Raw genomic sequence first — 22,368 nt, forward strand, 5'->3', positions numbered from 1 at the left:
CTGCATGGAGTTTGCATGTTCTCCCTGTGTCTGTGTGGGTTTCCTCCGGGTACTCCGGTTTCCTCCCACAGTCCAAAAACATGCAGGTTAGGTTCACTGGCAATTCTAATATGTCCCTAGTGTGTGTTTGGTGTGTGTGGGTGTGCATGCCCTGCAGTGGGTTGGTTTCCTGCCTTGTGCCCTGTGTTGGCTGGGATTTGGATCCAGCAGATTCCCTTGACCCTGTAGTTAGAATATAGCGAGTTGGATAATGGATAGATGGATGTAATTTCCTGTCCGTCTGCTATAAAAATCCCCGGTTTCACTTATTGTCTCTTGAAAGTCTGTTATGGTATCAGTACTATACGATAACTCAATACCTTACAGTATATGGGACGGGATCTCAAACCTTCACAAGTGTCTCTTGTGTTTTGTATCTTAACACTAAGAAAAATACTGGATCTCTTTGGTGACATTAAAATAAATTAAGCAGGTTGAACCTGCAGACTTATACCTCCAAATTTCTACAGTATATTCAAATTTTAGCCCAGCTACCATCTATACATGGTGTGCACATTCTTTTGTATTTATTGCGAACCATGAGTGGATTAAATGGATGGATTGCTAATTAAATTACAATATTAACAAGCAACACAAGTTCTCATTTGCTGTTCAATGAAACTTTAGATTACTTACAGGCTTAGGTTGTTAAACATAAAGAAGTCTGGTCATTGTCTTATCAAATACTTGCTGTACTAAATGGTATACATCTCACTTTATTCTGAACAAAGAAGCTGGACATTCATTGAAAAAATCCATTAATTATTGAAACCTTTTAATTAAACTCAGTGTTGATGAGGGAAAGCACCTAAACAAACAGGGTAGGGCAAGACAGGGCACCCTGGTCAGGCAAACAGTCCATTACAAGAGCAAAATGATGCACACTATCATACTTATCAATGACAGACCACTGTAAAATTGACAATTATCTTAACATGCACATCTTTGTAACAGAGTATCCCACTTAGAGAAATGCTCTTGAAGAAATAGAGCTCTCTCGTCTTGTGACAGTAAAAACATAAACAAGCACATTTAAACATATATTAGATTAATTTGTTTACTTTACTTAGTCAGAATTGTCAAGTTCTGTTGGAATGAAAACCTGAACACATATTAGATACCCTAAGGTGACAAGCGACATCCCTATAGTACAATCATAAAGTTTGGGAACCCCTCTTAATTCTTTGGATTTTTGTGTATCATTGGCTGAGCTTTCAAAGTAGCAACTTCCTTTTAATATATGCAATGCCTTATGGAAACAGTAGTATTTCAGCAGAGACATTAAATTTATTGGATTAACAGAAAATATGCAAAATGCATCATAACAAAATTAGACAGGTGCATAAATTTGGGCAGCCCAACAGAGATATTACATCAGTATTAATTGAGCCTCGTATTACAAATATAACAGCCTCTAGACACCTCCTATAGCCTTTGATGAGTGTCTGGATTCTAGATGGAGGTGTTTTTGACCATTCTTCCATACAAAATCTCGCCAGTTCAGTTAAGTTTGATGGCTGCCAAGCATGGAGAGCCTGTTTCAAATCATCCCATAGATTTTCGATGATATTTAAGTCAGGGACTGTGGCGGCCATTTCAGAACATTGTATTTCTCTCTCTCTCCATGAATGCCATTGTATATTTCAAACTGTGTTTTAGGTCATTGACTTGTTGGAATATCCAACCCCGGCAGAACTTCAACTTTGTGACGGTTGCTTGAACATTATCCTGAAGAATTTTTTGATATTGGGTTGAATTCATTTGACCCTCGACTTTAACAAGGGCCCCAGTCCCTGAACTAGCCACATAGCCCGACAGCATGGTGGAACCTCCACCAAATTTGACAGTAGGTAGGCAGGTGTTTTTCTTGGAATGTGGTGATCTTCCAACATGCAAAGCGCTTTGTGTTATGACCAGATAGCTCAATTTTTGTCTCATCAGTCCAAAGCACTTTGTTCCAAAATGAATCTTGCTTGTCTAAATGAGCATTTGCATACAACAAGCGACTCTGTTTGTGGCGTGAGTGGAGAAAGGGCTTCTTTCTCATCACTCTGCCATACAGATGTTCTTTGTGCAAATTGCACTGAATTTTAGAATTATGTACAGATACACCATCTGCAGCAAAGGTGTTCTTGCAGGTCTTTGGAGGTGATCTGTGGGTTGTCTGTAACCAGTCTCACAATCCTGCGCATATGCCGCTCCAGTATTTTTCTTGGCCTACCAGACCTGGGTTTAACAGCAACTGTGTCTATGGCCTTTCATTTCCTGATTACATTCCTTACAGTTGAAAATGACACTTTAAACCTATGAAATAGCTTTTGGTAGCCTTTACCCTAAATCTGAACTGAACAATCTTTGTTTTGCAGATGTTTTGAGAGTTGCTTTGAGGATCCCATACTGTCACTCTTCAGAGGTGAGTCAAAGGGAAGCACAACTTGCAATTGACCACCTTAAATACCTTTTCTCATGATTTGACACACCTGTCTATGAAGCTCAAGGCTTAACGAGCTAATCCAACCAATTTGGTGTTGCAGGTAATCAGTATTGAGCAGTTACATGCATTCAAATTACAAGGGTACCCACATTCTTGCACAGCCAGTTTTTCACATTTGATTTATTTTAATACAACTAAATACTGCTTCACTAAAAATTTTTGTTTGGATAACGCCCCAGTACTCAGATGTTCCCAGGAAATTAAAGACATATCTTTTTTTGTTGAAAGTAGAATAAATTATTATGTGAACTGAGAGGGGTTCCCAAACTTTTTCATATGACTATATACAGTTGCTTTATTAATTAACCTGCACATGTAGGGTGTGGTTGGAGGGTAGAATATTGAAAAATGCAGAAAGCATTCAGGTATTGTAGGACAGACTTTCATTTTTTGTCCACTGCTATCAGGCAATCCTTCCTCCCAATGTACTTGTTAAATTAACATTGAAATGTTTGCACAATATATATTTATTTATTTTCATTTATTTATCAATTAATTGATTGGTTGTGTTATTTGTTTTGTGAGTCTGTATCCTTGTTTTTGATGTTTCTGCTGCTGCATGCATCTGAATTTCCCAATGGGATTAATAAAGTTTATCTAATCCAATTACTCATTTTGATATCCCAGGAATACAAATCCTTGGCTTAAAAGCCGCTGCCAGACACTATCTTACAAAGAGTCTTAGTCCTCCTAACCAGTCTCTTTGGACTGCAGGTTCTGGGCCTTATCAGATAAAATAATACCAGTCACCAAGTGACACCTCAGAGATGTCTTCTTGTGGCACCAATTAAAATACTTGCTTGAACAAAGACCCATAACTCAATGATTGACAACCTTGAAAGATCAAATAGTCAATCACTTGTCAACTAAAAAATGGCTTATGTACAACTAAGAAACCAATGGTAAGACGTCTGCTCCTTCTTTTAAAAATCATTGTTAGCCCCAGATCTAAGTTCTCTATATACACTTACTGCTCAGCCTGGCTGTAACCTCTGCCCTCTATAAGCAGGTGTCCTGTTGACTAGGGTGTGGCCACAACAAAAGCTAGAGAGATCCCTTTACTCCGAAGGGCAACCTTACACTGGAATGGAAAAGTAGAGGACTTGTCTGTATTGGAGTAAGATGAGGGAAAACATTAGTCAAACCTTTGCTAAGGAATAGCAAGTGAACAAGCTAGAGGGTAACTGTAAGTAAAGTCCACACCTTCATCTTGCTAACAATGGCAGCTGATTACTCACCAACTGGCCAGCAGATGTAACCTTTATGCTAGCCAAAAGAGGACACTGCTTGCAAATATCTTGAAAAGAAAACTACAGAACCACCCACAACCAGAAGGTGTGATAAGGCAAAAAACAAGAAGAGATACAGAACAAAGAAAAATAAGCGTGCTTAAGCTTGACATGAGCCAGAGAAAGCCAACCAGGAAAGGACACAAAACCAAGAGTAAACCAAAAGTAAAGATACTTTGATCCCAAGAACTGCTCATTCTAACTTAATAGTTAAGATAAAGCCAGCTAATGTAATATGGCATTGGTAACACTATAACTGAAAAGTAATAATCTTCGTGAAGGATAAGTCTTTAGTAGTTGTAAGTTTCTTCTTAAATCAAGCAGGAAAGTTTAGATCTGCATCTCTATCACACAAACAGTGTGTGTGGGGGGGGTAACCCAGTGTAGACTAGTTGTGAGCAAAGAACGTATCAATCTTGACCACATGAATTGAAAAATCTGAATTCATGAGCTATATGCCTTTTTCTACAGGAGAGAAAAGATTCAACTAAGCTATAGTAATTTTATGCTTTGTGTTCTTTGGTGTTACTTACTTCATCTACACATATCTACACCTATATATACTGCTCAAAAGAATTAAAGGAACACTTTTTAATCAGAGTATAGCATAAAGTCAATGAAACTTATGGGATATTAATCTGGTCAGTTAAGTAGCAGAGGGAGTTGTTAATCAGTTTCAGCTGCTGTGGTGTTAATGAAATTAACAACAGATGCACTAGAGGGGCAACAATGAGATGACCCCCAAAACAGGAATGGTTTAACAGGTGGAGGCCACTGACATTTTTCCCTCCTCATCTTTTCTGACTGTTTCTTCACTAGTTTTGCATTTGGTTACAGTCAGTGTCACTACTGGTAGCATGAGGCGATACCTGGACCCTACAGAGGTTGCACAGGTAGTCCAACTTCTCCAGGATGGCACATCAATACGTGTCATTGCCAGAAGGTTTGCTGTGTCTCCCTGCACAGTCTCAAGAGCATGGAGGAGATTCTAGAAGGTCCATAACCCATCAGCAGGACCAGTATCTGCTCATTTGGGCAAGGAGGAACAGGATGAGCACTGCCAGAGCCCTACAAAATGACCTCCAGCAGGCCACTGGTGTGAATGTCTCTGACCAAACAACCAGAAAGACTTCATGAGGGTGACCCAAGGGCCCCATGTCCTCTGATGGGCCCTTAGCTCACTGCCCAGCAGCATGTAGCTCGATTGGCAATCGCCATAGAATACCAGAATTGGCAGATGCACCACTGGTGCCCTGTGCTTTTTACAGATGAGAGCAGGTTCACCCTGAGCACGTGACAGAAGTGAAATGGTCTGGAGAAGCCATGGAGAACATTATGCTGCCTGTAACATCATTCAGCATGAGCAGTTTGGTGGTGGGTTAATCATTGTCTGGGGAGGCATATCCATGGAGGGTCACACAGACCGCTACAGGCTTGACAAAGGCACCTTGGCTGCCATTAGGTATCAGGATGAAATCCTTGGACCCATTGTCAGACCCTATGCTGGTACAGTGGCTCCTGGTGCATGACAATTCCTGGCCTCATGTGGTGAGAGTATGCAGGCAGTTCCTGGAGGATGAAGGAATTGATACCATTGGCTGGCCACCACACTTTCCTGACCTAAATCCAATAGAACACCTCTGGGACATTATGTTTTGGTCCATCCAATGCCACCAGGTTGCACCTCAGACTGTCCAGGAGCTCAGTGATGCCCTGGTCTAGATCTGGGAGGAGATCCCCCACAACACCATCTGTCATCTCATTAGAAGCATGCACCGATGTTGTCAGGCATGTATACAAGAACACAGGGGCCATACAAAGTGCTGCGTACAATTTTGAGTTGCTGCAATTAAATTTTGGCAAAATGGATTAGCCTGCCACATCATTTTTTCACTCTGATTTTTGGGGTGTCTTTGAATTCTGGTCTCTGTAGGTTGATCATTTTCATTTCCATCAAACGATGTGGAATCCTTTCTTTCCTAACACATTACCCAGTCTATATCAGTATAGATATCCAGGAAGATTTCTTTTTCCCATTGAGATCTGATGTGTTTTCAAAGTGTTCCTTTAATTTTTTGAGCAGTTTACTTATTTGCACATATTCATCTTCTATTATTCCTTATGTTATGAACAAATAGTATAAATTTAAGTTATTGTAGCAAGTGTGTCTGGGTTATATGTTAAAAAAATATCACCATGTCCAAGCTACAACAAAGAAAGTGCAAGTGTTTAATATAGAATTTCACAGATTTATTGACCTCGTAGATAAATTGAACAAATCTCTTGACATTTCTAGCATCTGGGCCGAAAAGTGAAACAGAGATCCTTGGGTGGGCAGAAGTTAAAGCCTTTACACACACTAATATAATTTGGAACCTGCGAGTGGGTCGCCTTACTATTTTTTTTTTATTTGATTCATTACTTGCATTGCCAAAGGTAACAATGATAATTAAGTAATTGATTAACATCAATCAATCAATCCTTCTCACAGCGTACACATTTACTATAGCGTAGCTAAATAATTAAGCACTGCCAGATTTAAGCTGTATCGATGCTGGTTCAATTCTCACTTCTGTGAAAACAGTAGTAGTATTCTCTCTTTTATAGAATGCAGTGAAATTCTTACTTATGATTCACATGAACATGTAACAGACTGCCATGATAAACCTTATCTCTATTTCTGAACCATCTGAACAAGTGATACTTCCAGTTCCTAAAACCTTATGGAAAAATCCTGGGAAAACTCCAGTGCAGTTAGCACTATGCTGGTTGTTAACACAGTGTTATATACAAAATATGATCTTATACTGTACCTGGACAGTGAATAAATGCCCACTCAAAATTCTTCTCTTTAGGGCACAACACTTGGTCCAAAACCATTTCTTGGCTTTGCTTCCCCATGACCTTCATTGGACCCCTTGAAGATCCCTCAATGCACTGTCCCTTCCCAGTGTTGCTGGGGTCATTGCACCATCCACAGCCAGGCTGCTCTAAACAATGAGTACATGTGCGCAGTCCAGAACAGTTTTGAGCTGCATAAAAAGTAACAAGGGGATAATGATTAATACTACAGTAAATATTTTACACACATTTGTTATTATATGTTGGAGCTTATAGGTAGAAATGCTGATCTTAACATTCTGACCTTGAAAAAAGTAGCAGTGTTTTGAGGCACTGTGTAAAAACCAAAGAAAGGGAAAATAAACAAATACAGTGATTTGTTTTGCTTTTTTTCCCTTATGTTTTGGGTTTTCTGCTAAGTGTTTGATCATTATTTCATGCTGGCAGTTTTTATCATCTTCAGAGATTTGTTCCCATTTTGAGTCCTGCCAGCTCAAATCCTGATCAAAGAAATGCCAGGAACTTTGGAAATGAAATAAACCATGCTAGCTGTAAAGATAATGCAAACTTCAAAGAGTTCACATCCCGCAAAAGGTAAAACAACACTGTCAGAGACACACTCCTCGTCTGTGCCTTTAGAGGAGGTCACACTCTCAGCATACCCATCCAACTGTTACTTCTTCATCTGTAAGGACAGAGAGGGAGGCAGCACCCCATCAACCACAGCAAGCTGCGCATTGTGAGAAAGCAGATAAGGAGTAGCCGATGAATTAAAGAGGCTGGTCAAGATGGCAAAAGACAAATGATATTTATTCAAAGTCCATAATCCAAAAGAGCAGTCAACTAAACAGGCTGAAGGTCAAACACAACCAAACTTGAAGAAAAAGGCACACATTTTTCTAGGAAACACAAAAAACAGGCAAAGGTCATACAACACAACAGGATATGTGAATGCTGACCACAGCTGAAGGTATGTGTTCATTAAGTCATTAAGATACACAATGCTCAAGCAAAACCAACAGCCAATCTTCTATTTTCATTTCCTCTGCTTCTTCCACTAAATTTCTACTATAAAATTAGAGCTGCAAAGCAACTGATACACATAGGAAAAGTTGGGATTAACACTAGAATTACCAGAGCCTACGAAAAAACCTGTATATCCATCCCACCTTAAAACACTTCGCACCTCTCCGTCAGCATTTTTTGTCCTTTAAATGTGTTGATAAGCAGCAAACAGCAAGCAGCCTGCTATCACATCCCCCACCCCATACATGTCAGACTACCAGTCAAGAGCTGATACCATTGTGCCACCACATCGCTCTTAGCAAATGCGTATCAATATCGCATTCTAACGCGGGTTGTTTTTCTGTAGTTATATTTTTAAATAAAAGCGTACTTGTTCTATTATATTTGTACTTTTTGTGAAACTGTTTCTTTGATATTTAGACTTCAGGCTTCACACATTATAAACTTCATGTCTACATTTTGTCAATTATGACTAAAACATGAAAAAAGTTTCTTTTTAAATGATGTGTGTACATAGATCTATGTAGACACAGAACACACATGAAATGCAAGTGTTCCAAATAACAATATAGTATTTATAAAAGGTGTCATTTTGCTTGACTTCTCACTCTATACAACTCCAAGCAACGGACACTCAGGTAAACAGACTTGAGCTGAGAAAACTGTGCGCCGGTGGGGGATGTGATAGTAGGCTGCTTGCTGTTTGATGCTTAGCCACAAATTTAGAAGACAAAAGACGTGACGGAAAGGTGTGAAACGTTTTAAGGTGGGATGGATCTATGAGCTTTTTCGTAGGCTCTGGTAATTCTAGTGTCAAGCTGATATCACAATACATGACTTCTAGTCAGTTGCCTGCAGCTGCTGACCTCATCGCCAGACCATGTCAGTTTACACAACTGGTAGCTACTGGCCATGTCAAATTTATAAACTGCAAGATGACCCTTGTAGCACAATAATGCTCAAAACCTTGTGTGACAACCAATAACATGCTGCCAGTGCTGCACAAAGGTTTAGTAGATATAACAATTTCAGGCGCAATCTCAGACACTTTATTTTTTTCCCCTTCTATCATGATACATAAACATGAATCAGAAGACAGATGAGCTTATCTTCTGCTTGTGAGGTCCAAAAAAAGCACATGATCCCTATTCCTGATCACTGCATTCTATGTATTATACTTCCGAGAAGGCGCTCATTGGTTGTTAGTGTGATGATGGCAGGTCAGCTCCGCACTTCCAGTTAAATTAAGATGATAATGTACTACTGATGATAATATACCCGAGGGATGAGCCAGCGGTTAAAGACAATACACACAAAGCTAAGGGATACTGCAAAAGTGCTATAGTGCTTTTATTACACACAACCATCAAAAACAAACAGTGTTCAAAGTGGTGCAGTGCTCCATCAGTCAATAAACAAATAATTCATAAAAATCGAGGTGCTGCTGGAGGTTAAAAAATAACAAATAAGTAATCATTTAAAATGAGGTTAAAAACACAGGCAGGAATCTTCCCTTTAAAATCCAATCCCTGGTGCCTCCCTTTTAGAACTGACGTCTCTTCATTTTACCCAGATCGGGCCCCACAGCACAGTGAGACATCTGTCCAACAGGCGCAGACAACCCTTTATTCTGACCCATATCCCCGCCACCAACCCCACAGGGAGCCGCTGAGCCCTGCTCCGCTTGCACTGCTGCCAATACCTGGCTCTTCCCAGTGAGAGTACACCCTCAGCACAATGGTCGCTCTTCCTCCATAATTGCAGAACAGAAGCGATACCTCAGCCCCCTCCTAAGTGCTGGCCATACACTCTTTTCTGGGGGTCCCATTACTGTTCTCCAGATTCCTCCCATCCAACACTGTTTCTCTCGCTCTCACTCCTGCATTTCTCTCTCCTTCCTTTTGTTTTTCCACCCGATTCTCTCTTTTGAGTCTCCTCTTTCTTATGATGGCTCATCATTATATATCTCCATGGGGGGCAGTGTCCCAATCATGCACAACAAGAAACTGATGAAGTAATTGAGACAGACTGCACCCTTACGTGCAGCTACGTCTCGCCACAATTACTCCACCAACCCCCTGCAGCTGTGTGAGCATGCACATCAATGGAGATTGAGCTGGCCAATTTATTCAGTTATTTAAAAACAGGCCACCTTTTTCTGAGCCGCAGACCCACTGCCTTCACAGGAGCATGCAGCCGACTCCCCCAACTCACAAGCATTATGTAAATAAAGGATACACCTGAAAATTGCTAGAAAAGTCTTTAAGCGTGACGTCCTTTATTCGTTTCATTTCAATTTAGAAATGCCAATCACATTAAAATGAAAGTGTTTAAGATGTAGGAGGAGAACAAACACCTGGGGAAAAGCCCATCACACACACATACACACACACACACGCACACACACACACACTCTGGGGTATGCAGGATCAAGCATTAATCAATACACTGCCATGTCACCATCTAACCCCTGTATTAAGTGATGTAATTCAGATTAAGTAGGATGGGAACATGAATGATTCAGGCATGGTGATGCAGTGTTTAGTATGTACATTGCTGCCTCACAGTTTCATTATACTGGGTTTAAATCTCATATCTTTTCGCTATCTGTTTTGAGTTTTAACACTGTTGCAGATGTCTTCATGAGTTTTACTCCACCTACTTTGATTTCCCTCCCACACTGTCAAACAAGTACAGGTTTGGCCCTGTGTTGGTGTGCATGAGTGAGCCCTACAAAGGATTGATATCAGGCCACGGCTGATTCCTGTCTTGTGCCTGATGCTTAATCCAATTTAAGGTCACCTGTGACCTTATATGAATTTACAGGTCAGCAGTGTATATAGCTTGGCTGCTTTACAATGCTACTGATGTGCTTCAGTTTCTTGCACCTGTCAGCACTGGGTTTTCTTCAGGTACTCAGTTCTCCTCATACATCATAAATATGAAAATGTTATGTTAATATGAGACACTAAAATTGCACCTTACGAGTGAGTGCAGATTTTATTTTTTTCTCCAGCCGTCTGGAGTTTTTTTTTTTGTTTTTTCTGTCCACCCTGGCCTTCAGACCTATGTTAATTAATGTTGACTTATTTTATTTTCTTACTGTGTCTTTTATTTTTCTGTTCTTTATTATGTAAAGCACTTTGAGCTACATTTTTTTGTATGAAAATGTGCTATATAAATAAATGTTGTTGTTGTTTGTCTTGCAATTGACTTGGGTTCCACCTATGGCTGGTTCATGTCTTGTGCCAGTTGCTACCAAAGTTGATCTGCTTCTCTGGGTCCTTTAGTAGGAAAAAAAGCAGATGAAGAAAACAAATGGAGACTACCTACTGTCAAACTTTTAAATACACGGAATTTTCAACATTGTTAATTAAAAATAAAATATGCATTGTATTTAAACTAGCCAGTTCAGGTAATTTGTTTCTTAAACAGTGCAGGGTCAGAACTTGTACACTAACATAGAGTAAAGTGTTACACCTTTCAACATAATCACGCACATCAGCAAATTAACATAACAGAATAATGTTAATATAAAGTTCTATTAAAATAAAATACAGATATAGCAAGCTGACAGCAGAGGACGGGATAAGAGCAACTAACAGTCGATAGCAAACAAGGCACAATCCAAAGCTATGCCTTGAGTCTTTGATCACAGACTCCAAAACAAAATAAAGATAAATTAGATTAATAATCAAAATGTAAAACATTTTTGAGTGTTTTATTAACATAAACCAGTAAAGCTAATTGTTTTGTGTTAACATTAAAGAAAAAGTAACATCTTACTCCAAACCTGAAGAACCACAACTAAAAAGGAAATGTGATCATCCAGGAATACATTAATCTTCTTCATTTCTTTTTCAGAGTATCTAGCAACTAAAGCTGAATGTTCACTTTTCACCATACTACATTTAAAAAATGAAGGAAGAGTAAAAAAAATCAAAAGAAGCTACAAGTTCTGCAGCTCATGCTTAATCTCTGCAAATATTCACACCTTCCAGTAACCCAGTGAAACACTACTTCATATCAAGTTCTTAACACTCTAAGAAAATGTCAGGCAAGAGAAACATCCTGCCTTTGTTGTGCGGCAGACTAAGCTGAGCAGGCAGCCTGCTGAAAAGGTTTTAATCATTTTAGTTGATATCTCTCCATGACAGGAAGATGTGGCATTTCAAAAGCTGGATAAGCTGCGTCACGGAAGCTACACAACTCTCTGGGCAGAAAAAATAAAGCTGCCTCATATTTTCAGTCTGTATATTAAAACAACCCTTATTCATTAAAACCACAGCCAGACACATCACTGCCACTTATTTGAATTTAAATGCTGGAATCAAGCATAGGTATTAACTATAAAGTAATAAGTGAGATCTTTCTTTTCTCTTCTACCCTGGATTTAAAACCACCCGTAGGAAGTCAAGCCATGTTTTCAGGACTTTCTCTGCTTTTTTGAGTAACTAGAACACTCAAATCTCACATTGCTCCTCTGACATCATTAAACCACAAAAGGCACTCCAGTCTAATGCTTTATTAATTATTTGCTTTAATTAAAGAAATATAACCAAAATGGTCCAAACTATCAAGTCATTTAGGCAAAGTGGAAACCTTGACAGCTTTACAATAAAATATGTACCAGCATGAGATACTGGGACAAATTAGCCATTAGGTAATAGAAGAGGCTAAGTAAACTGAAAAGCCTCATCTAATTTTACTTACTTCTACTTAAACACTAAACCAATGTGATCTCAAACATTCTTCCTCCAAGCATATTCCAAAAATGAAGAAATGCTGCTGAGACTGAAAACATTAAGTTTCAATTGCTGACAAACTGCAAAATAATAAAATGTAGTACCAACTGCATTATTTTGACAAGATTACCTGGATCAATTCAGTTTATATTTAATTTTTCATGACAGTGTAATTTGTTGCTGTTAATAAAAGATGAGTTTGTTTAATAAAATGTCTTGGCAGAAAAATGGCACTGTGGGCCTCATGGTGGTAAGCATCTGCAGTAGTGGGGGGGGGGCAGGCTTCATGTAATTAGGCAGCAGAAGCATTTGATAATGTTAAGAATATTTTCAGTTCAAAATTGCTACAAACCAAAATGTTATTTATCAAAGCCAAAAATTATAACTGCCCCATCATAAATCACATTGTTGTTTAACAAAGCCAAAAATTATAACTGCTCCGTCATAAAATGGACTTTAATAAATGTCTACCAACAAAAAGCAGTAAAAGTTTCTTCGGTCTTTCTCTTTCTACTGTATTCTGAACAGCAGCATGTAAAAAAACAAATTGGTATTTATTTTGTTTCATCACGGCTTAGCTCTGTTGCACACATTACAATATGCACGTGTATAACAATGTTGGCTTTTTCAAAATTGCAAGGATTTGCTTTCACACAAATGCAGTGACATTAGTTTACTTCAGATTTATTTTTACATATACATAGTACAAAGAAAATCCTATCTGCATGGTTAGCTAATATGTACCACTGTCCTTGTCTGACAGTTCAAATCTCACTCCATAGGTTTTGTAAAATGTAACATTACAAAAATAAAATAGGAAGTGATGAGCAAAACAGTCCTTTGGCATACAGTTTTCTGAAATTTACGCTAAAATTAATTTTACAGGTGATTTAAAAACAAGGAAACACACTAAAATGGGTCTTCTTACGATTTTTAAAGATTTTCCAGGGTGGAAAAGAAAGGGACATACTGCTTTTTAAGGATCTGGAAACACTATACACTCCTTTACGACTCCTAAATTCTCAGAAAGAGAGTCCGGATGAAAATAAAAAAGGGAAATTACATCTTTTGGAAATTCAACATGTATAAACACAACCCATAATGAAACAAACAGAAGTAGTCAAAAGATGCAATGCAGCCAGGCAATGAAATTGTTATCTAAATAAGCTGACAAGAAAATGCTGTAGATGAGGACTTTTATGAGAATCCACTTTTGCATACGATATTGAAACTTTCTGCATGCTAATAAAAGTGTCCTTCCATCAGCTCCAGCACCCTGCTGCTTAATTTTAATCCCCAAGTCAGCATTGCAACAAAGTTGCAGTTGAGAAGAAAATAGAAGAAAATGACAAAAGGCAAAGAAAAATGTATTTCCTTGAAAGCAAGAAATTTAAAAATGTGATTGAAAAACTAAAACTAAGATAGAACATGACTGCACTTTGGCAGAAGCGTTATTCACCATCTGTATAATGAAGTGAACGTGAAAATCATCAAGTGAGCAACATAGACATCACCCTATGTGAAACTGGGTTTTCATGCACGTGCTTAGCTTAGGGAGTCACATACTCAGACAGGTGTAGCAAGTCAGAAACATTGTTTCATAGATGCATCTCTAAACATTGAACTCTACTGGAACCAGCAAAACACCAACACATTGTATTGGAACAGTTCTTGTGATATACTGAAACACTATGGGGTACTGCAAGCAAAAACTGGGCTAGATTACAGCAAAGATGAATTACACAGCATTGGATTTGCATTGCTCTTTTAACTTCTACCAAGGCAGAGAGAGAGAAAGCAGCCATTTCCCAGTGTTTCCTTTTCTGGTTAAATCGCATGTCTGTCCCTTCTACATCTGTAATCAGTGAGTGACTATTTTCAACTGAAGGGGATAATGTCATAGCAGAGTAGTCTCAACTTCATGCTAAGGGCTGACATTTTCATTTTTCTTGAAAGAAATTATAACACAAGTTCTTTGTAGATCCAGTTAGGACCCACAGCTAATGGGTCAGTGGAGCATTCAAGCAGGAAATAAAAGGATGGCAATGCTTGATGCTATCTTAAAAAAACCGAAGGAGAATTTTAAATTTCAATGGTTTCACTCTATATTAATTTTATGTCACAGATTTACAGTGAAACCATGCAAATCATCAAGTGTTAATGGTAGATTGTGGAGAGAGAACAAATATGACAGTGGAAGACTATAGGGACTATGCTGGACAAGCAATTTGAAATAAGGAACAGTGCAAGAATAGCGCTTCCTATTTGCTGGTTGGTGTCATGGACATAACCACAGAAAGCTATGATCTTTCATTCTTAAATAAATCTACCAGTTATTGGGCTTAAATGTCATTTGGTGTGTAGCTCATTTTTTTCATCTTGGTGTTTGTTATAACATTTAACATTATTTCAATTGAATACAAAAGAAAATGCTTACAAATATGTGTTAAAACATATGTATTTGCTATCTGAATTTAATTATGCAAAGTTTAAAATTATGAATGTCAATAATAATTAATAGTAAACATAGAGTGTATTTCTTTTATGAAGATTTCAAATTGTGGAAATACGTGAAGCCTGACTCGCAATATAAATTGAATCACAGGAAAGGAGCATTGTCCCATGCGTACTACATGCCATTCTTCCTTGGTCAGTGGCACAAAACAGCCGAGTGATAACATGATACATATGAACAGGCAAATCTAAAATCACTGGTTCATTTTGTATATAAAAGTCTACGCATGGAAGTGTTTGTGTCTGTCCGGCCCAGAAGTAAAAGGTGGAGTTGGGCTAAGTGCTCTCTACCTCTGAGCATATGCAAGAGAGGCCAGCATGTTAGCAAAACGAAACATTCGAAGAGAGAGTCACTCGCTTATCTGCTATTACATAAGCGTGGAGAGCACATTAGCAAAACGGTATCACTTTTACTTTTCTTCCTGCCGCTAATACACAAGCGCGGCGAGCACGTCAGCAAAACTAAACCTCCTAGGAGAGAGACGCCCAGAGTAGTTCCTTTCAATTACCTGACATCTCTACATTTCAATTTTTTTTTCTGACGATTTCAATAGTTTCTAGGGCCCTAGGCTCTTTACAGCACAGGCTCATAAAGCTAGTCATTAATAATAGTCTAAAAATAGCCAGGCTTGTGGTCTACACACATAAAGATCATACATGAATAGAAGGTGGCTACTGACTTCCCCAGTGTTACATTGAGTCAGTTTGTCTCTAAGTCACCCTTGCTTGCTTCGGTGTAAGTACTGTGCATGTATGACTGTGTGCTTTACATGTTATGATTCTACCATTCATTAACTATAGAAATGGCACAACTTCCACACGTACATGGATGGGCTCAGCTTCTCTGGAAATCGATTAAAGTTAAACACATGGCATTCATTCTTTCAGCAAAATTAGATTGCATAGTTTGTCAAATAAAGGTATAGACACATTTTGACAATTATTCTAAAAGTTAGTGGAAATATTTAAAAACTCTGCCCAAACACTGACATTTTACTTTTTTTAAAAGAGCATAATGGTAATCTTTTCTATGGAACCCGCAAAATACATTAAATGGTCATTCCTCTGTAACTGCTTGTCTTTTAAAGCTGATCTAAAAAAAATAAATAAATAAATAAAAATGCCACTCACATTTGGGTCCCAATAAACACACACTCAGCCAAAGCTTTCACAAAGGCAATTTGGAATGGTGGGCTCTAAAGCACTGCTCCACGTACAGCAGCCTTTGAACACACCAATTTAACATGACAATAGCTTTTCCACAATGCATTGCTATGCTCCTACGCTAATTTGAACAGAAAATAGATCTGGAAAAAAAGTACATGCTTGAAAAATGAGTCATTCAATCCAAGTAAATGGCCAAGAATAATTTTGTATTTTTGAACTACAGAGCCTAAGCTTTAAATTGCAGTTTCAGATTTGAATAACATGTTCATTTCTACTTTTTATTTGGTCGACTGCATGTAAGTCACCAATGGAATTCCCAATAAAGCTTTAGAGAAACGTATTTTCAGTATATGTTCTTTCTTGTTTCTTAAAGTGTTCTAATAAATAATGTTTTTAAACACAGCCAAGAAAACTTTAAAAGTTAAGGGCATAAGGGAGCACCCTTTTTGTAGACTTCAGCTCTGCTTTCAATACTTTCAGCCCAGTGCTCCTACATAATAAACTCGGTGCTCCTACATAATAAACTCACCTAGTTGAAACTGACTTTGGACTACAGGCATTCTTACAGATAGGAAACAGTATGTGTGGTTGGGCACACATAAACTGACCAATAAACCCTTAGCACTGGTGCATTACACGTCCATGTGTCCTTTCCCCACTACTCTTCTCACTATATCCTATATGACGATGCCTCTGGTGTTTCGTCTGTCAACCTTCTTATATTAGCAGATGACGTAACATCAAAAGGCTTCATTTCAAACAATGAGAAGTCCATATACAGTGAAGAGGTGGTACAGTGTGGTGCTGCCATAATAATTTGGACCTTAACATTAAAAAAACTAAAACCACCATCATATTTTACTGTTGGTATGATGTTCTTTTTCTGAAATGCTGTGTTCCTTTTACGCCAGATGTAACGGGACATTTGCCTTCCAAAAAGTTCAACTTTTGTCTCATCAGTCCACAAGGTATTTTCCCAAAAGTCTTGGCAATCAATGAGATGTTTCTTAGCAAAATTGAGACGAGCCCTAATGTTCTTTTTGCTTAACAGTGGTTTGGTCTTGGAAATCTGCCATGCAGGCCGTTTTGCCCAGTCTCTTTCTTATGGTGGAGTCGTGAACACTGACCTTAATTGAGGCAAGTGAGGCCTGCAGTTCTTTAGACGTTGTCCTGGGGTCTTTTGTAACCTCTCGGATGAGTCGTCTCTGCGCTCTTGGGGTAATTTTGGTCGGCCGGCCACTCCTGGGAAGGTTCACCACTGTTCCATGTTTTTGCCATTTGTGGATAATGGCTCTCACTGTGGTTCACTGGAGTCCCAAAGCTTTAGAAATGGCTTTATAACCTTTACCAGACTGATAGATCTCAATTACTTCTGTTCTCATTTGTTCCTGAATTTCTTTGGATCTTGGCATGATGTCTAGCTTTTGAGGTGCTTTTGGTCTACTTCTCTGTGTCAGGCAGCTCCTATTTAAGTGATTTCTTGATTGAAACAGGTGTGGCAGTAATCAGGCCTGGGGGTGGCTACGTTAATTGAACTCAGGTGTGATACACTACAGTTAGGTTATTTTTTAACAAGGGGGCAATTACTTTTTCACACAGGGCCATGCAGGTTTGGATTTTTTTTTCTCCCTAAATAATAAAAACCATCATTTAAAAACTGCATTTTGTGTTTACTTGTGTTATATTTGACTAATGGTTAAATGTGTTTGATGATCAGAAACATTTTGTGTGACAAACATGCAAAAGAATAAGAAATCAGGAAGGGGGCAAATAGTTTTTCACACCACTGTGTGTGTGTGTGTGTGTGTGTGTGTGTGTGTGTGTGTGTGTGTGTGTGTGTGTGTGTGTGTGTGTGTGTGTATATATATATATATATATATATATATATATATATATATATATATATATATATATATATATATATATATATATATATATATATATATATATATATATATACACACACATATAAATATATATATATACATATCCATACATACACACACACACATATACATATATATACATATATATATATATATATATATATACATATCTACATATACATATACATGCACACATACATACACACACACACATATATACAGACAAATACATATATATACATACACACACATATTTAATCATATATATACATACCTACATATACAGTAATCCCTCCTCGATCGCGGGGGTTGCATTCCAGACACCCCCATCCCACCCCCGATAGGTGAAAATCCGCGAAGTAGAAACCATATGTTTGTATGGTTATTTTTAATATATTTTAAGCCCTTATAAACTCTCCCACACTGTTTATAAATATTCCCCGCAGAGTTATACAGCATAATCCTTTTGTATTCTCTTAGATATTAGTTAAGATTCATTGAAATTATGTATATAAACACACTGCTTATATAGAGTAAAAACTAAATATTATTTTAAAGATATTGAGTGTCTCCGATATCGCATATGTTACAGCCATTACGATAGACAGGCCACCAGCAATAAATCCGTACAATGCAAGAAAAATAGTTTTGATACGTCTCAAACCAAGGGTAAGGATGCGAGGGTAAAATGAATCGGGAAGCGCTGATATATATGTATGTGTGTGTATATATATGTATGTATATATATTGAAATAGTTTTAGTGTGAAATACGCGACACGTGTGTCGCCCTAATTTTGGGGTCATCAGGCGTACCTAGTATACCGAGTATGTAGATCTGGGTATATATATATATATATATATATATATATATATATATATATATATATATATATATATATACAGTCATATGAAAAAGTTTGGGAAACCCTCTCAGCCTGCATAATAATTTACTCTACTTGCAACAAAAAGGATAACAGTGGTAGGTCTTTAATTTGCTAGGAACATCTGAGTACTGGGGCGTTTTCTGAACAACAATTTTTAGTGAAGCAGTATTTAATTGTATGAAATTAAATCAAATATGAAAAACTGGCTGTGCAAAAGTTTGGGTACCCTTGTACTTTTGCTGATTTGAATGGATGTAACTGCTCAATACTTATTACTTGCAACACCAAATTGGTTGGATCAACTCGTTAAGCCTTAAACTTCATAGACCGGTGTGTCCAATCATGAGAAAGGGTATTTAAGGTGGTCAATTGCAAGTTGTACTTCCCCTTAACTCTCCTCTGAAGAGTGACAGCATGGGGTCATCAAAGCAATTCTCAAAAGATCTGAAAACAAAGATTGTTCAGTATTATGGTTTAAGGGAGGGCTACAAAAAGCTATCTCAGAGGTTTAAACTGTCAGTTTCAACTGCAAGGAATGTAATCAGGAAATGGAAGGCCACAGGCACAGTTGCTGTTAAGCCCAAGTCTGGCAGGCCAAGAAAAATACAGGAGCGGTATATGCGCAGGATTGTGAGAATGGTTACAGACAACCCACAGATCACCTCCAAAGAACTGCAAGAAAATCTTGCTACAGATGGTGTATGCGTACATCGTTCTACAATTCAGCACAATTTGCACAAAGAATGTCTGTATGGCAGGGTGATGAGAAAGAAGCCCTTTCTGTATTTAGACAAGCCAGATTCATTGTGGAACAAAGTGCTTTGGACTGATGAGACAAAAACTGAGTTATTTGGTCATAACAAAAAGCACTTTGCATGGCAGAAGAAGAACACTGCATTCCAAGAAAAACACCTGCTACCTACTGTCAAATTTGTTGGAGGTCCCATCATGCTGTGGCACTGTGTGGCTAGTTCAGGGACTAGGGCCCTTATTAAAGTTGAGGTTCAGATAAATTCAACCCAATATCAACATATTCCTCAGGATAATGTTCAAGCATCAGTCACAAAGTTGAAGTTACACAGGGGTTGGATATTCCAACAAGGCAATGACCCAAAACACAGTTTGAAATCTACAAAGGCATTCATGCAGTGGGAGAAGTACAATGTTCTGGAATGGCCATCGCAGTCCCCTGACTTGAATATCATCGAAAATCTATGGGATGATTTGAAGCAGGCTGTCCATCCTCAGCAGCCATCAAATTTAACTGAACTGGAGAGATTTTGTATGGAAGAATTGTCAAATATACCTCCATAAAGAATCCAGACACTCATCAAAGGCTATAGGATGCATCTAGAGGCTGTTATATTTGCAAAATGAGGCTCAACTCCAAGTATTGATGTAATATCTCTGTTGGGGTGCCCAAATTTATGCACCTGTCTAATTTTGTTATGATCCATGTTGCATATTTTCTGTTAATCCAATAAACTTAATGTCACTGCTGAAATACTACTGTTTTCATAAGGCATGTCATATATTAAAAGGAAGTTGCTACTTTGAAAGCTCAGTCAATGATAAACAAAAGTCCAAAGAATTAAGAGGGGTTCCCAAACTTTTTCACATGACTGTATATACATACACACTGTATATATATATATATATATATATATATATATATATATATATATATATATATACACTCGCGCTTCGCAGCGGAGAAGTAGTGTGTTAAAGAAGTTATGAAAAAGAAAAGGGAACATTTTAAAAATAACGCAACATGATTGTAAATATACAGTAATTGTTTTGTGAGTGTTATGAGTGTTGCTGTCATCAAGGATTTGATTATCATTATTTCTTTTAATCATGTTCGTATTTGTAGGATGTGTTGTGTTCAAGTCACATTCCGTGTTTGTCAATCGTAAAGATAACAGGTTTCATTCATCGATTCGTTTCTTACTGCATCAATAAACAGCTCGTCTTCCTCTTTATCTGAGACGTGACACACTGCATGCACGGGTTTTTTACACTGTCTTCCTTTAGCGGGACATTGACTTTTTCCACCGTGTGCTTTGTTTCCGCAGTAATTGCACTTATGAATATGCTTGTATGTGTCAGACGCTTCATATTTTTTTGCTGCCTTCTCAATTTTGTAATTCGGCTTTTGTTCAGCACTCTTTGGAACTGTTGCTTTTTGTCTGTGCACTGCGTCAGTTCACGTGAGCCACTTGGTGTACATGCATCGAAGGTTCCCAGCTGTGCTGGTGCCATCTCGTGCGATGTCCACGGCTGTATTTAATGTTAGCTAAGACCCGGCACTTAAAATTTTTTCTCGCAGTTTCGCTGAGTTTGTGCCAAACACCACCCTGACCATCTCATCTTCTTCTGCATAAGCACAGTCCTTCACCTGTGAATATTTAGCGGCAGTGCTTCTATTGGATTGCCGCTGACGGACGGCCTTATATGGGCAGGCCATCGAGCAGACGTCTATTATAGTATATGGACGAAAAAATAGGTTCCAGTTATGACCATTACGCGTAGAATTTTGAAATGAAACCTTTTGTAAGTAAGCTGTAAGGAATGAGCCTGCCAAATTTCAGCCTTCTACCTACACGGGAACTTGGAGAATTAGTGATGAGTCAGTGAGTGAGTGAGTGAGGGCTTTGCCTTTTATTAGTATAGATAGACATCAAAGCATGGATAATTGAGACTGTGCCATATTTTACTGTAATGTCCAAATTATGTTAATAAGAACACAGGATTGACAAAAATCATCCCATAAAAATCCAATTACACTGCTAATTCTTCCACAAGGTAGTATGATTTATATGAAAAAATGTTAAGTATGAAAATTGAGTATTTAAATACAACCACATGAGGACTGAGCAATTGAGTTTTAAATTAAACCTGCCTTCTTATTTCATCAATTTATTTTTACAGAGGAACCAGCAGATAGGGAATTTAGCCTCACTAGCCTAATTAGAGCGTTGCAACTAACACCAATACAGAACAAAATGTTGTTTGTATTAGCCATTCATGTACATGTTAATCGTCTTTACATACTATACATTATCAAAGATTTATTGTTCAAATGACCATCAGCAGTGCAAAAAAAAGAGCAAGCCAAAGAAAACGTAAATAAATATTTTGTTCAATAATAGTATTTTTTTTATCTGATATTTACCACGTGTTGTTTGTAGTGATGGCTTACACAAACTTTAATCTCATGTTTTCATGGAGAACAAGTATCACAAAGGGCTTCAATGGGGAGTAGTGTGGGCCCAATACTGAACAATGTTAAAATGTCCATGGAAAAAACTTTCAAGTTAATCTGCATGGGAGTTATTAAGTGATATGCTCACAGCATCCAAAGCGAATGCATTCTTTGCTAAAATATTGCTATATAAATGCTTCTGAAATATCTTGGGGCATAAATGTTAAGCCTGCTTAAATGGCATAACGCCTTTAAACTGAGGATCTATCATTCT

The 22,368-nt window shown here is 38.0% G+C and overlaps 1 protein-coding gene across 1 annotated transcript in view; it reads right to left on the reverse strand.

Annotated features, from left to right (window-relative positions):
• The window catches only part of atrnl1b (attractin-like 1b), a 1,075,952-nt gene that overhangs the window by 695,643 nt on the left and 357,941 nt on the right, over positions 1–22,368 (reverse strand). Inside the window, exon 18 of the mRNA XM_039775615.1 lies at positions 6,636–6,854. Within this exon, the coding sequence (XP_039631549.1) occupies positions 6,636–6,854 (219 nt within the window). The remainder of the gene's footprint in view (positions 1–6,635; positions 6,855–22,368) is intronic.

The sequence above is a fragment of the Polypterus senegalus genome, chromosome 1, assembly GCF_016835505.1.
Source record: "Polypterus senegalus isolate Bchr_013 chromosome 1, ASM1683550v1, whole genome shotgun sequence".
Taxonomy (NCBI): domain Eukaryota; kingdom Metazoa; phylum Chordata; class Cladistia; order Polypteriformes; family Polypteridae; genus Polypterus; species Polypterus senegalus.